We start from the raw sequence: 16119 nt of genomic DNA, 5'->3' as shown, positions 1-16119 counted from the left end.
AACAACCTAACAGATTCGCACCTGAACCAAGTCACTCACAGCACCTTCACAATACATCACAAGAGAATCAGGACTTGGAAGGACTGCACAGGGTCAGACATACAAGACACTTCAGTGGCCTGTGCCCTGCGCCCTGCTGGCTGTGGTACTCTAGAAACATTTCTCTCGATTCAGAATTCTCTCTCCCCTCTGGGTACTGCTCTTTTTTGGAGGCCATCTTCATTACTAATCACTCTTTCAATATTTTTTTTATTTTTTTTAATTAATTTTTTTTTTTTTTTTTTTGAGACAGAGTCTCACTCCGTTGCCCAGGCTGGAGTGCAGTGGCGACATCTTGGCTCACTGCAACCTCCGCCTCCCAGGTTCAAGCGATTCTCCTGCCTCAGCCTCCTGAATAGCTGGGACCACAGGCGTGTGCCACCACAACCGGCTAATTTTTTGCATTTTTAGTAGAGACGGAGTTTCACTGTATTAGCCAGGACGGTCTCAATCTCCTGACCTCATGACCCACCTGCCTCAGCCTCCCAAAGTGCTGGGATTATAGATATGAGCCACCACGCCCGGCCTCCTTTTATTTTTTTGAGATGGAGTCTTGCTCTGTCACGCAGGCTGAAGTGCTGTGGCTCGACCTTGGCTCACTGCAACCTCTGCCTCCCGGGTTCAAGTGCTTCTTCTACCTCAGCCTCCCGAGTAGCTGGGATTACAGGCACCCTCCACCACACCTGGCTAATTTTTGTAGAGAAGGGGTTTCACCATATTGGCCAGGCTGGTCTTGAACTCCTGACTTCAGGTGATCCGCCTGCCTTGGCCTCCCAAAGTGCTGGGATGACAGGCGTCAGCCATCGTGACCAGCCTACATTTTTTTAAAAAGGTAATAACAATCACGAATGGAGTTGTTTTGGGTTTTATTTTCATAATTGTCCTCAGAAAGATAAGGTAAATGTCTGTACTGGCAGTTTTCCCATTTCTGAGCATGCTTTGTTGAAGAATAATAAAAGAGAATGACTCTGCCATAAAGACTATCTGCAGAAAAACACAGTTCTTATGAATTCAAGTTTCCTTTTGCTTAAAGAGACAGAACTCAGTAATCTCCACAACTTCAGAATAAACTACCCAGGACTCATCAACATCATTTTATCCTGAAACCATATGGATTTTTCTTTATTCTTCCCCTTTAAATGCTGTTAAACCAAAACCAGAAGTAATACTCAGACCTCAGAACTACTATCTGGCTTGTAGTTAAAAACATGGATTTGGGTCAGGCGTGGTAGTTTACACCCATAATCCTAGCACTTTGGGAGGCTGAGGTGGGAGGACTGCTTGAGCCCAGGAGTTCAACACCAGCCTAGGCAACATGATGAGATCCTGTCTCTCCAAAAAAAAAAGAAAGAAAGAAAGAGAAAATATATATGGATTTGTTCCTTCTTTGATAAACTGAAATTATATCTTGATTTTTTTTGGGGGGGGGAACAATTTAGCATTTTTTTCTAACTGTAGAAGTTCAAATGAAATATATCTCTCTTTTTGAAATTTTTTTATTTTTTGTGGAGAGGAATCTTGCTATGTTGCCCAGGCTGGTCTTAAGCTCCTGGTCTCCCACCTCAGCCTCCTGAAGTGCTGGGATCACAGGAGTGAGCCACTGTGCTCGGCTGCAACATATATTATAGTGTGGAAACTGGCAACTATTCTCTACTCAGTTATTAGCAAACAACATATATGCCAACCCCGATGCTAAATTAAAACATGGACTATGATTAGTGATTGCTGTCTAGTTTATTTCTTATAAACTATATGGCCTTCTAATATTAAAACAATCTGTACACATTAAGGACACTGAGTAAACATTCATCATGCTTTTTGTAATGAATGTTTTACTTATTAATCATTCATCCTTATCTTCCTTCCCTACCAAATCAGAGTTTCTGCCTGATTTTGACTTCCCCCTCTCCGCCTTCTAGGATGTGCTTTCAGCACAGTCTTTGGTGGCTGCTGTGCATTCTGATCCCCTCTCTCTCCTCCCTCACACTGACTGTAAGTAGAAGAGCAGCAAAATGTCGCCGTATTTACCAGAAGGCAGGGGCTGTGTGACTGGGCCAACCTCAGCCCTCCTTACCTTGCGCAGCCATGCTGGATGACCTGGCACCTGACGCACACCTGGGCCATGGCTGCCCCACTCTCAAGCTTTCTCCAGCTATGAGTTCCTGCAGCTTCACTACCCTGGCTGGCCACCCAACTCTAACTGCTTCTGCAGCCTTCTTCGTGAGCTTTTGCTCCTCTTCCTACCTCCTTGACCAATCGGCACCCACCTCTGCCTGCAAGCTCTCATCATGCCTATGACTGCACAGATCACAGGCGCAGGGCTCATTTGGGAATCGTTTGTCCATCTCTCTTATTAGGTCATAAACTCCTGAGGGCAAGAACTGTGTCCTGTTCATGACTCAACAGTAGACAGTCAATTAATGCAATCAACCTCACTGATTATATGAACTCAAAAAGTTACGCTAGACTCTGCCTTCTCTGTTCATCCCTGTGTCACTGATTGAGTCTACTCCACTGATTGACTATCGCGCCCAGGCAGAAAACCCTCAGTTCCTCCTTTCTAGCGGACAATATTCATCCCAAGTGCAAAGAATTTCAGTAAGAACATTTAACATAGCCTGAATCAGACCTATGAATACTTTTTATTGCAAACCTTCAGGAAAGTTAAACTTCCTGCCTCCTGAAGCCACCCATCTCATCTGTGATCTGTGATCTGGTCCAAGGGCCACGCCTGTCTTAGGCTGGAATGTGCCCACTTGTCCAGCACTGGCTGGCAGCATACAAGGATACTGGCCCCTCTGAGGCCTTCTTTCCCCACACTGACATGTCCTCACATCTACACCACTTGAGGTCACGTGGCGTTAGGATGGACCATCGTGACCCCCATCTAAGAGGTCTGATGTGCAGCATGGAAGGGATCTGCTCCAGAGCCCTGTGTCTGATGATGTGGCTGCGGAACTGAGACCCCAAGGGCAGTGTTCTAACACAGCTCTAAGAACTGAGTATTTAATGATCCTGGTAAAGTCAAGATGAACCTGAAAGGTGCACCGTACGGTGCATGTTCCCATCTCCCCACTCCCATTTTCTGCAGCTGTGCTGTGGCCTCTTCATCCTGTCCTGTTTTTTTCCCAGGCTTTCAAACTCAGGCTAAGATCCTACCTATTCTTTGAGGTCATTTCCAAGGGCTACCTTCCACATAAAATTTTCTCTCCAGTCCTTGCAAAAGAATGAAATTCTTCACGGCAACCCTGTAACACAGAACACATCCTGTGTGTCCGCCCTCCTATCACAGTGTGGGCTCACTTTCCCTGTGTGCTGCAGGCCCCATAAGCCCGCCTTCTGGACCATGCCAGGCTCTGTGTCCCTGCAATAAGCAGCTGAGGGGCTCCCACACTGTGGACAGGGAGTGGATACCCATGGAGCACAGTCATCAGGCCCCAGACAGCCAGGATTTGCTGTTAAGACAAAAGCCTAAATACCTGACTGACCGATTTCAAAAGTGCCACCTCTCTCGCTTGCTTGTGGGACGGTGGGGACTGAGCTGACACAGCTGGTCATCCAGCTGCCTACGCATTCTCTGTGCTCTTGTCCCCACTGAGTCCAAACACAAGGTTATCTTTAAAAAATAAAACAATACCAGGAACCCTTCACCTCTACATTTTATTGTAATTTACCTTAGAAGTTAAACAACCCTAGTGCTTCTTCATGACTTTGAAGGTGAAGGTATTCAGATACTGCATACAAGACAGCAATCGCACTTGCTATAAGAACACCAACACTGATGCTTTTAGAACAAAAGGTTTATCATCAAGTGGTGGCACCATTCTTACCAGATTATCGAGCATCCGCATGAGGGCTTCAAATTCCTGCTCACCAATCTGCCACTTGGGAGGCGATCCAGTGCCTTCCCCTACCGGAGACCCTGGGGAACGGGACTTGGCTTTGTACTTCTCAGGATTCAGCAGGACTAAGTTGTCTGGTCCTCCTGCACTGGCCAGAGTTCGAACCTTTTCCAAAACACACACAGCATGGCTTGAGTTCCTTACTGAGATCAAGAGGGTCAGATGACTTGAATAAAAATGTAGGTTTCAAAAGAAACCAAATCTCTATAGAGTGTAAGAATAAAAAATGTAGAATGGATAGTGACAGACTGATCACAAGGTTACTTTCAGAAGTATTTCTTTAGCATGACAAAAATATTGGACACCAAAGTTGGCAGAGAAATGAGAAAACACAGCACCTTTCAGGATCCTACAAAGGACTTGGGACCTCACTATGCCACAGACATAAGTCAAGAAGCAGAGGGGAGAACGTGAACTAAGGGCTGACAGAGCGGAGGGGAACTCACAGCTGTAAGCTGCAGGCAAGTCTCTGAGTCTCTACTTCTTTATACCTGCTTTTTCAAAGAGTACTGTGGGGGTCACGTGACATCACATATGCGATGACACACACTAAGCACCTGATGCCAGGCCTGTACACACCAGTACTCCATAAATGGTAGTGACTGACATATTTGAAAATTTAAAAATTAGAAATGAAAAGCCCAGTAATCCTTTGCCAACTTCAATCAGTGAAACAGCATTTGTCCTGATCAAGTCCCAAATCCATGAGATTATCTTTGGCAAAGAGATTGCTCAAAGACTCCTCTCCTACTCGATAAGTATCAAAAAAAAATCTATGTGAACCCCAGACACATCTAAATAAACTGCAGAGTGACTGGAACGGCTGTCCCCTACCTGGATCTCACAGGCAACCACAAGGTTATGGATGTAATAGAAGGCCTCCTCAACGCTCTCTCCAACTGACACGAGCCCATGGTTCCGGAGAATAAGAACCTGAGGGGAAGCATGAATGCTCTGTGGAGCTGGGCAGGAAGACTGGTCCTTTGCTTTATTCTTCTTTCTGCTGTAATTTAAATACCGGATTAGATGCCTACTGACCTTGCTTTTAGGCCCCAGATTTTTCTGAATCAAAACTTTTTCCTCTTCATCAACCAGAATGCCATGGTAGTCATGATAAGCCACTTCTCCAAGGGAAAGCGCCTCCGGGGAGATTGGCAAGAGGCCACATTTCATTGCAGAGACCTAGAGACCAAATGGTCGCCATGAAGAAGGAAAACCTGGGGTTACACAATGGCTGATGATATGGTAAATGCTTTCCTCGCAGAAATAAAATGGGAAGGGAAATGTTTTTGTCCTCTTCTTGAAAATCAATCTATGAACTTAAGACAAACTTGGTTTCCAGTGCTAACAATTCACACTTAAAAACAAAACTACCCCTAAACTGGGAGAGCCTCAAAAGAAAATCCACATCTTTCTAGACTTTTTCCCACTGATATAAGTGCTATGTAAACCTGGATTTAATTATACAATGAGCACTGCATCTAGTGCAAGGAGCAGACCACAGACTCCTCTGAGGACTCAGTGCATTTCAAAAGAAGGCTTCCCATCAGGTATGGTGGCTCACACCTGTAATCCCAACACTCAAGAGGCTAAGGCAGGTGGATCACTTGAGCCTGGAAGTTCGAGGTCAGCCTGGGCAACAAAGTGAGACCCCCGCCTCTACAAATAATATTTTTAAATTAGCCAGATGTGATGGCATGCACCTGTAGTCATGAGGCTACTGTAGAGGCTGAGGCAGGAGGAATCCTGAACCCAGGAATTCAAAGCCAGCCTGGGCAACATATGAGACCCTCATCTCCAAAAAAAAAAAAAAAAAAAAAAGGAGGAGGAGGTTTTCCAAGTGCTCTAAAGTTTTTCTGTACTTTTTATCTTAGGTTGTAGATAACATTGAAACACCTAAAAATTAGGTGAAAGCAAATTTATACAAGTTTGTATATATATAATATAATTATATATATACAATTTATATATAATTTCTTATATAATTTCTCTACACGTATTTAAGTAAAATTGACTCTCAAAGAGAAAAATCTAAGTGTTCACAGAGTCCTTAAGTTTCCTACAATTCCCCAGAGTGGCCTCAGAATATGCCATTTTTGAAGGTCTTCTAAAGACAAGACCTATAGACAGCGACATTATGACCCTAAAGTAACAGGCTCCAAAGAGTCAAAAACTATCTTTATCAATTCCATAGAGAAAAGTTAACCTGAAAAGACAATACCACATTTAACTCCTTCCAAAGTATCAGCTCTCATAGAAGAAGAAATTTCCTTACCAAGCAAAATTATTTTGATAATTTTAAAAAGAGGCTGGGCACAGTGGCTCATGCCCATAAACCCAGTCATTTGGGAGCCAAGGTGGGCAGATCACTTGAAGCCAGGAGTTCGAGACCAGCCTGGTCAACATGGTGAAACCCCGTCTCTACCAAAAAATAAAAACATTAGCCAGGTGCAGTAGCGCGCACCTGTAGTCCCACCTACTCAGGAGGCTGAGGTGGGAGAATCGTTTGAACCCAGGAGATGCAAGTTGCAGTGAGCCAAGATCGTGCCACTGCACTCCAGCCTGGGAGACAGGGTGACATCCTGTCTCAGAAAAACAAACAAAAACACGTTACATGATAGCTGTTCATAACCATACTGTCAAAGGTACCTTTAATAGTTCTTTAAAATCCATAAACATTTTAGTGGCTGGAGTGACATGCATTCTTTCAGGAAAAAAAAAATCACATCATTCACACAATGATGTATCTAATAAAACCACGATGTTGACATAAGAACCATATGTTCAGAGTGAAACAAACCAGAGGTAATGTTCATCCAAATAATCCAACACACATGACATTAAAACATCAAGATCAGGTCAGGCGTGGTGGCTCATGCCTGTAATCCCAGCACTTTGGGAAGCCAAGGTGGGCAGATCACTTGAGGTCAGGAGTTCGAGACCAGCCGGGCCAACATGATGAAACCCCATCTTGACTAAAAATACAAAAATTAGCCGGGCATGGTGGTGTGCACCTATAGTCCCAGCTACTTGGGAGGCTGAGGCAAGAGAACTGCTTGAACCCGAGGGGCAGAGGTTGCAGTGAGCTGAGAGTGTGCAACTGCACTTCAGCCTGCGTGACACAGCAAGACTCCGTCTCCAAAAAAAAAAACCAAGATCAATTAAAATACAGCATTCCTGGGCCGGGTGCAGTGGCTCACGCCTGTAATCCCAGCACTTTGGGAGGCTGAAGCGGGCGGATCACGAGGTCAGGCGATCAAGACCATCCTGGCTAACACGGTGAAACCTCGTCTCTACTAAAAATACAAAAAATTAGCCACACGAGGTGGCGGGCACCTGTAGTCCCAGCTACTTGGGAGGCTGAGGCAGGAGAATGGCGTGAACCCGGGAGGCAGAGCTTGCAGTGAGCCGTGATCGCGCCATTGCACTCCAGCCTGGATGACAGAGCGAGACTCCGTCTCAAAAAAAAAAAAAAAATACAGCATTACTGAATCAATAAAGTCATCTGTTGTACAATAAACCCCAAAAGTCCTTATATAAAATTGGTGATAAAAAGCATACTTCTCAAGTACTGTGCTTTCACATGACATTGAGCAGATAGCCTGCACGTGCACTTTCATACGGAGGGGTCTGGGGCTTTGTCAGGGTGGCCCATTCACACCAGAAGGGGTAAGGCTTGGTGCACAGCTGAGGAGGAGGGTTCCTGAGCAGCTTGGAAGCTAAGCCTCGTAACAGCCTGCACTGCCTGTGTCTCCTCTCCCAGCCGCTCCTTTTCTTCTTTCCCGTCACAATCCAGCCAGGGTCCCGCTGCTTGGCTGCAGGGAGCTGGACAGGCTGGTTTCTAGGCCTCAACCTCTCCCTTTCCCCAGCTCGTCCCCACAGACTGTCCTCACGTTCAAGTCTCCCACACCCCAAACACCCTTCCCCGAGCCCACAGCACCCTCCACCCACCACCCCAGCTTGCCCTCTCCTTCTTTTCCCATTCTTCTCGAACGAGATGCCTGCTTACTGCTGTCATTTTGCACGTCCCCACAGTCTTCAACACCCTGAAATCTTACCTCTCCCTCAATTCTCTATGACTTTGTTTTGTTTACTGTTATTTTATTTTTTTGAGACAAGGTCTTACTCTGTCACCCAGGCTAGAGTTCAGAGGCACAACCATAGCTCACTGAAACCTCAACATCCTTGGCTCAAAATCTTCCCACCTCAGCCTCCCAAGTAGCTGGAAGTACAGGCACGCACCACACTGGTTAATTTTTTAATTTTTTTTGTACAGACGGGGTCTCACTATGTTGCCCAGGCTGGTCTCCAACTCCTGGGCTCAGCAATCCTCCCGCCTCAGCATTCCGAAGTAGTGTGATTACAGGCATGAGCCACCATGCCCGGCCAATGTTAAATCTAATAGGCATTTTCAGACTTATTATATGTTTTTCCAAATTAAATGGGATATATGGACCCCTTAAAAGGAAAAAAAATTATTTTAAGAAAGTCAAACTTAGTGGTACACCATTTTTTTTTTATATTCAACAAAATTAGTTTTACTGACTATAAACAACAAGGGCAATTCAGAGAAAACGTGCAGTGCCTTTCACTAAGCAGCTTTAAAACTTGAGATGCTACCAGGGCAGCCACTCACCGCAGCCCCTGCTGGGGTGTGAATGTGCACAACGCACTTCACGTCCGGGCGTGCAGCATAAATTGCAGAGTGTAAGGTGAAGCCGGCTTGATTTACTCCCAGATTAGTGCTTCCACGATCTACTATATCTCCTTGTAGATTGATCTTAACCTGAAAATAAAAAAATAAAAATTTAAAATACCAAGAGGACTTCGTTTTTTCTTTTTTTTTTTTTGATAGGGTCTGGCTCTGTCGCCCAGGCTGTAGTGCAGTGGTGCGACCTCGGCTTACTGCAGCCTCCACCTCCCAGGTTCAAACAATCCTCCCACCTCAGCTTCCCAGGTGGCTGGGACTACAGGCGTGCACCACCATGCCCAGCTAATTTTTGTATTTTTTTGTAGAGTTGGGGTATCGCCATGTTGGCCAGGCTGGTCTCGAACTTAAGTACTGGAATTACAGGCATGAGCCACTGCACCCCAGCCCAAGAGGACTTCAAATTACCCTAACTAGAAACTATTCAAACTCAAGGTTACAATATTTGTAACTTCTCTCAAAGGTTTTTCTCTAACTGAACACACCACATAAAACACAGGCTCTTTCTTGTTTCTTGGGTTTTACATATTTAGCTGATCTGAAGATGTTGAATGACCTAACATGACCTGCACATACAAGCTGCCAAAGAGAAGGACATTCTTACCAAACTGGATGCAGTCACTTCACTGTAAAGAAGCCCAAAAGGGACAATGAGGAAGTGTTCCTGCTCGGAGTTCACTCTGGTCTGTGGGGAAAATGACTGAATTAGCTCAAAGATCCAAGTGAAATTATTTGCATCTCTTTCAGGCTACAAACTCACGGGTTTGTTCAGAACACTGAGTGAGCTATGCAGGGAAGCGTCCATGCACAATGCCCGTCACGAAGCCAAGGGGTACTGGAAGCTTTCCATTATTCTACTGTACTAATTTATCACATATATGAAGTGCTTCTTGCTCACGTTCATGATAACTGACTTTATAGAGGGAAAAAACAGTTCCACACTAGCCTTCTGACAGGTCAATAAATTACTGCTGGGTTACTCTATCGCACTTTCTGGTGGCTACTAGTGTCAAAGGCAAAAAAGGTGTCACTCCTCAGGGATATAATAATGAAAACCAAAACTTACACTGTTTTTTTTTTTTTTTTTTGAGACAGGGTCTCACTCTGTTGCCCAGGCTGGAGTGCAGTGGCGTGATCACGGCTCACTGCAACTTCTGCCTCCCAGGCTCAAATGATCCTCCCACCTCAGCCTCCCGAGTAGCTGGGACTACAAGCGCACAACACCATGACCAGCTAATTTTTGTATTTTGTATAGAGACAGGGTTTCGCCATGCTGGCCAGGCTGGTCTCAAAAACTCCTGGGCTCAACTGGATCTGCCTTCCTTGGCCTCTCAAAGTGCTGGGATTACAGGCATGAGCCACTGTGCCTGGCCAAAACTTACTTTTAAAAAGTCAAACAGAATGTCCTTTTTTTTTTTTTTCCTTGCTGCAGTAGGCATTGACAAAATGAATTTTTAAAAATACTTAACACCTAGGCTGGGCACTGTGGCTCAAGCCTGTAATCCCAGCACTTTGGGAGGCGAAGACGGGTGGATCACTTGAGGCCAGGAGTTTGGGACCAGCCTGGTCAACATGGCAAAACCCCGTCTCTACTAAAAAAATAAAATAAAATAGACAACTTAGCCACCTGTGGTGGCAGGCGCCTGTAGTCCCAGACACTCAGGTGGCTGAGGCACGAGAATCACTTGGAACCCAGGAGGCAGAGGTTGCAGTCAGTCATGATTGTGCCACTGCACTCTAGCCTGGGTGACAGACAAGACCCTGTCTCAAAAAAGTAAATTAAATAAATAAAAAATAAAAAAAAATTAAAACCAACTTGTATCCTTACTACTTGATCTGGTTTTTTTTTTTTGGTTTTTTGTTTTTGAGATGGGGTCTCACTCTGTTACCCAGGCTGTAATGCAGTGGCGCGATCATGCTCACTGCAGCCTCAACCTCCTGACTCAAGTGATCCACACATCTCAGCCTCCTGAGTAGCTGGGACTACGGGCACAAGTCATTAAGCCTGGCTATTTTTTTATTTTTTATTTTGGTAGAGATGGGGTCTCACTAAGTTGCCCGGGCTGGTCTTGAACTCCTGAACTCAAGCAATCCTCCCGCCTCAGCCTCTCAAAATGCTAGGCTTACAGGTGTGAGCCACTGTGCCCAGCATAATCCATTTCTTAAGTCTCTACAACACCACATCCTCATTGCCTTCGTTGGTTTGCCTCTTCCACAGTATGTTTTTCTCTCCACAGTAATTAATTCAATGCAGATTTGGTTTACACTATGCATCAAGCATATGCTAGACACTAGGAATACAGCAGTAAAAAAGAAGAGACCTGCCCTCAAAAATATTCATTCTAGTTTTTATAATGATTTTAGTATAGGCTCAAAAGGCTTCCTAAAGATTAAGTTCAAATACATTTACTACTGGGTTAAGGAACCCAGAACCCTAACTAGGGTCGGACAGTTGGAGCTGAGTGTTTGTTGAAAAGGACTTAGGGTGTTTAGTCCAGCTTCCTAACCCACACAGTGATTTCTTCTGTAGTGGCCCAAACAGAAGCATACCCAGGGTCTGCTTGTTTTAGTTTCAGTGATGAGGATGCTTACCCCAGCCTCCCTCATTTATTCATTCAGGAAAGAAATGACCACCTACTCGCTGAGAGCCCACCATGTCATGGGCGCTGAAGCACTGTGATAAACAGATGCTGGACAGACTTAAGGATTAAAACGTTCTTTCTAGCACTGAGAAGAAATCTGTTTTCCTGTTTGTCACCACTGCCTCTAGTATATAACACAGAACAAATTCTAACCCCCTTCTACAATTTAATTTTCAGACATCTAAATCTATCCTGTCTCCCCTTATATGATCTGTAGGCTAAACTCACCTGATTGTCTCTGTAGAGCATAACAGGGTTAAGAGCACAAAATCCAAAGTCAGATAAGACTTAAGTTCAAATCCTAGCTCTGCCAAGAACTGGCTATGGTGTTCTGGGCACCCTGAGCTCCTGTTTTCCTCATGACTAAGTGGGGATGGAAGAGCCTGTGTCTACAATAAAGCTCGCAATAAACGGCATCTACCCATTATTACCATCATTAGTGGTAGTGGGAGCAGCAACACTAAATCATTGCTAGGGGTCATTTACATGGATAGTGAACTACAACACCCAGTCTCTATAAATCCCTATGACCCACTTCTTTGCAATGCTGAGTCAGCCTTGCTTTCTATTTCCTAAAGTCAGCTCCGTTATCTTTTTTTTTTTCTTTTTTTGAGACAAAGCTCACTCTGTCACCCAGGCTGGAGTGCAGGGGCACGATCTCAGCTCACTACAATCTTTGCCTCCCAGGTTCAAGCGATTCTCCTGCCTCAGCCTCTGAGTAACTGGGATTATAGGCACACCATGCCCAGCTAATTTCTGTATTTTTAGTAGAGACGGGGTTTCACCACGTCGGCCAGGCTGGTCTCAAACTCCTGGCCTCAAGTGATGCACCCACTTTTTCTGGCCTCCAAAAATGCTGGGATTAGAGGCGTGAGCCACCGTGCCCAGCCTCCTTTATCTTAAAAAGCATGCTGACCTTTTTTTTTTTTTTTTAATAGAGACAGGGTTTCACTATGTTGCCCAAGCTGGTCCCAAACTTTTGAGCTCAAGTGATCCTCCTGCCTTGGCCTCCGAAAGTGTTGGGATTACAGGCGGGAGTCACTGCATCCAGCCCATCCTGACTTGTTAAATTATTTAACACAAAAGTAAGCAGTTGTCTAATTGCTAAGCTCAGTCAAAACAAAACATAAAACAAGGGATCTGTGTATATACTGGTTGGAATGAAGAAAATTAAGGATGAAAATAAGAAAAGATTAAGTTCCAGATTTTTGTTTTGCTTCTTTTAAAAGCCTTTATTTTAAAAACACACATACAAGGGTATTTACAAGATATAAGACAATGTAAGTATAATAATAAATCAAACATCCATGTATCTATCAATTAGCTTAAGAAATACAATAATTCTAGTGGCCAGGCATGGTGGCTCATGCCTGTAATCCCAGCACTTTGGGAGGGCGAGAAGGGCGGATCACAAGGTCAGGAGATGGAGACCATCCTGGCTAAAATGGTGAAACCCTGTCTCTACTAAAAATACAAAAATAATTAGCCAGGTGTGGTGGCGGGCGACTGTACTCCCAGCTACTCGGGAGGTTGAGGCAGGAGAATGGCGTGAACCTGGGAGGCAGAGCTTGCAGTGAGCAGAGATCATGCCACTGACTCTAGCCTGGGTGACAGGGTGAGACTCTGTCTCAAACAACAACAAAAGAAATCTGATGTCTATAAAATGACATTTCATTGTGATATGAATTTATAATTTCCTGGTGACCAAATGATTTCAGTAACTTTTCACATTTTTATAAGGCATTCTTATTTCCCCTTCTGTGAAATTCCTTTCTTGCCTTTTGTCCATTTTATACTGGTTTGTCTTTTTCTTACCGACAGTTATCTATTCCAGATATTCTTTCTTTTTTTTTTTTTTTTTTTTTTGAGACGGAGTCTCACTCTGTCACCCAGGCTGGAGTGCAGTGGCACAATTTCAGCTCACTGCAACCTTCACCTCCCAAGTTCAAGTGATTCCTGTCTCAGCCTCCCAGTAGCTGGGATTACAGGTGCGCACCACCACACCTGGCTAATTTTGCATTTTTAGCAGAGACAGAGTTTCACATGTTGGCCACACTGGTCTCAAACTCCTGGCCTCAAGTGATGTGCCCACCTTGGTCTCCCAAAGTGCAGAGATTACAGGCGTGAGCCACCACACCCAGCCCCAGATATTAATTTCTGTTGGCTACATGTGGGACAAACCTTCCAGGTTGCGGCTTTTATTATTACTGTCTTTATGGTATCTTTTACCTTTTTTCTGAGACAGGGTCTCACTCTGCCACCCAGGCTGGAGTGCAGTGGCACAATCTCAGCTCACTGCAACCTCTGCCTCTAGGGTTCAAGCAATTCTCCTGTCTCAGCCTCCCCAGCAGCTGGGACTACAGGCACACCACCATGCCTGGCCAAATTTTTTGTATTTTTTGGTAGAAATGGGTTTCATCATGTTGGCCAGGCTGGTCTCGAACTCCTGACCTCAGGTGATCCACCCACCTCAGCCTCCCAAAATGCTGGGATTACAGGCATGAGCCACCACGCCTGGCCTCTGGTATCTTTTAATAAGGAAAAAGTTTGTTTACTTTAAATGTAGACAAATTTATCCATCTTTTCTTTTACGATAAGTGATTTTTGTGTCATAAGACATCTCTCCTTAGGCCAGAGGTTCAAGGCCAGTGATTTTCACCTATATTAGTCCTAAAATTGTTAAAGTATTGCGTTTCAAATTTAATCTTTAATTCACTGGGATGGCTTTGTGATTATGTATAGTATAGAAGTCTCATATAATTATTTCCACTTGTGACTTTTCTACCCAAGCATCCCAGCAGCCATCATTGCCAAGTCCATCCCCCACCCCACTGAGCTGCAATGCCGACTACGGCATGTCTGTTTCAATGCATGCAATTTGGCCCTACTGATCCCTCTGCATCTTCCTTTGCCCAAAGGACACTATATTAATTACCACCACTTTATATTAAGTTTGACATCTGGTAGGAAAAATCTCCTTGCCTAGCTGTTCTTCAGGAGTGTCTTAGCTATTCTTGGCCTTCCGCTCTTCCATCTAAATTTTAGAAGCATGCTGTCAGGTTCCACATTTAAAAAGTATTACACAACCATTTTTGTCAGTCATTTCTCTTTTGTCTCTCTCTCTCTCTCCATATATATATGTACATATTTCATATAGCTGTAAACAGTATATATTTCATATTTTCTCATTTCTGATACCTTTCATTTTTCATGTTTCACTTGTTCTACATGATCTTTGTAACTGCTTTTCATAGTATACAACATTTTCTCAAATTGATATTGAATAACTGAGCCATTTCCTATCTACTGCTGAATACTTAAGGACTCTTAAAATTTTTCATTACTGGCTGGGTGCAGTGGCTCACACCTATAACCCTAGCACTTTGGGAGGCTGAGTTGGGCAGATCACTTGAGGTCAGGAGTTCAAAACCAGCCTGGCCAACATGGTGAAACCCCATCTCTAGTAAAAATACAAAAAAATTAGCTGGGTGTGGTGGCAGGTGCCTGTAATCCCTGCTACTTGGGAGGCTGAGGGAGCAGAATTGCCTGAACTCGGAAGGTAGAGGTTGAGTGAGCCGAGATCATGCCACTGCACTCCAGCCTGGGCCACAGAGTGAGACTCTGCCTAAAATAATAATAATAATAACAATAATTTCATTATTACAAATAATGCTGGGCCGGGCACAGTGGCTCACACCTGTAATCCCAGCACTTTGGGAGGCCGAGGCAGGCAGATCACTTGAGGCCAGGAGTTTGAGCCCAGGCTGGCCAGCATGGTGAAACCCCATCTCTACTAAAAATACTAAAATCAGCTAGTGGCATGGTGGTGCACACCTGCGCATGGTGGCACATGCCTGTTCCTGCTACTTGGGAGGCTGAGGCAGGAGGATCACTTGAACCGAGACGGCAGAGGTTGCAGTGAGCCGAGATTCCACCACTGCACTCCAGCCTGGGTGACAGAGTGAGACCCTGTCTCAAAAATAATAATAATAATAATAACGCTGTAATTAATAATGTTTCCTTCTTTTACTTATTTTAAGATTTATTTCCAACTGTAAGCTTAACAGATCTATTAATACATACTTTAATTTTAGAAGCTTAAAACATTCAATTCTCTGAATCTAAAGCAAAAAGGAGAAAGTGCAAAATTACAAACATCAAGTAAAAATAGAGGATATTTTGAAGTCAGTTTCCTCTGCAGTTGTCCCTCCCCGTCAGACCAGCACTGCTCTCCCTGTGTCTCTTCCCACACATGTACTGCCCCTTCTCTGTGTATGAAGACTGAGACTCTCCTGTTGCAGACCAATGCAGTACCCAATTCAGTACCTCCAGAGGAGACCACTATCACATCCCTGAAGCACAGGGCACTGGTCACAAAGGTGGGTCCAGACCATCACCTCAGAGGCTTAGCATTCTCTGGAATCCAGAACGGAGTTGAACAAGCACCTGCCAGGTTCTGCAGGTGGGAAGCCTTGACAGCATTCCACTGACATCAGAATGGGCAGGCCAAGCCATCAGCTAAGTGCCACCAAGAGAGGAAGCCCAGTCCACTGTGCTAACTGGGCCACCCTGTCTTGTCCCCCTCCCCCCAGCCCCCACAAACGCTTCTCCAAATCCAATGCAATCTTAAAGATCTATTTCAGACAATCATCTCCAATCTTCTAACACCTGTTAGCAATTTTAAATCCCTTTAGCAGAAAATCCCTATGACCCCCTTTCAAAGAAAGGGCAGAATGACCTGCTGTCACTTTTTGTTGACACTGTTAGTATTTGCTTTTCTGTTAAGCGTCTATACCATACCTAGATAGTAAATAAGAAATGGATGCCA

The 16119-nt window shown here is 44.5% G+C and overlaps 1 protein-coding gene across 17 annotated transcripts in view; it reads right to left on the bottom strand.

Annotated features, from left to right (window-relative positions):
* ADD1 (adducin 1) overlaps positions 1-16119 on the bottom strand; it is an 86306-nt gene that overhangs the window by 26733 nt on the left and 43454 nt on the right. For all 17 annotated transcript variants that reach the window (XM_031010145.3, XM_031010139.3, XM_031010147.3 and 14 more), the window contains exons 5-9: positions 9254-9334; positions 8578-8727; positions 4980-5123; positions 4776-4874; positions 3870-4046 (exon numbers count right to left, since the gene is read on the bottom strand). In XM_031010145.3, the coding sequence (XP_030866005.1) occupies positions 3870-4046; positions 4776-4874; positions 4980-5123; positions 8578-8727; positions 9254-9334 (651 nt within the window). The remainder of the gene's footprint in view (positions 1-3869; positions 4047-4775; positions 4875-4979; positions 5124-8577; positions 8728-9253; positions 9335-16119) is intronic.

The sequence above is a fragment of the Gorilla gorilla genome, chromosome 3, assembly GCF_029281585.2.
Source record: "Gorilla gorilla gorilla isolate KB3781 chromosome 3, NHGRI_mGorGor1-v2.1_pri, whole genome shotgun sequence".
In the NCBI taxonomy this organism is placed as follows: Eukaryota; Metazoa; Chordata; class Mammalia; order Primates; family Hominidae; genus Gorilla; species Gorilla gorilla.
The sequence above is the reverse complement of the archived record's forward strand: the minus strand, read 5'-3'. Positions and strand labels throughout refer to the sequence as shown.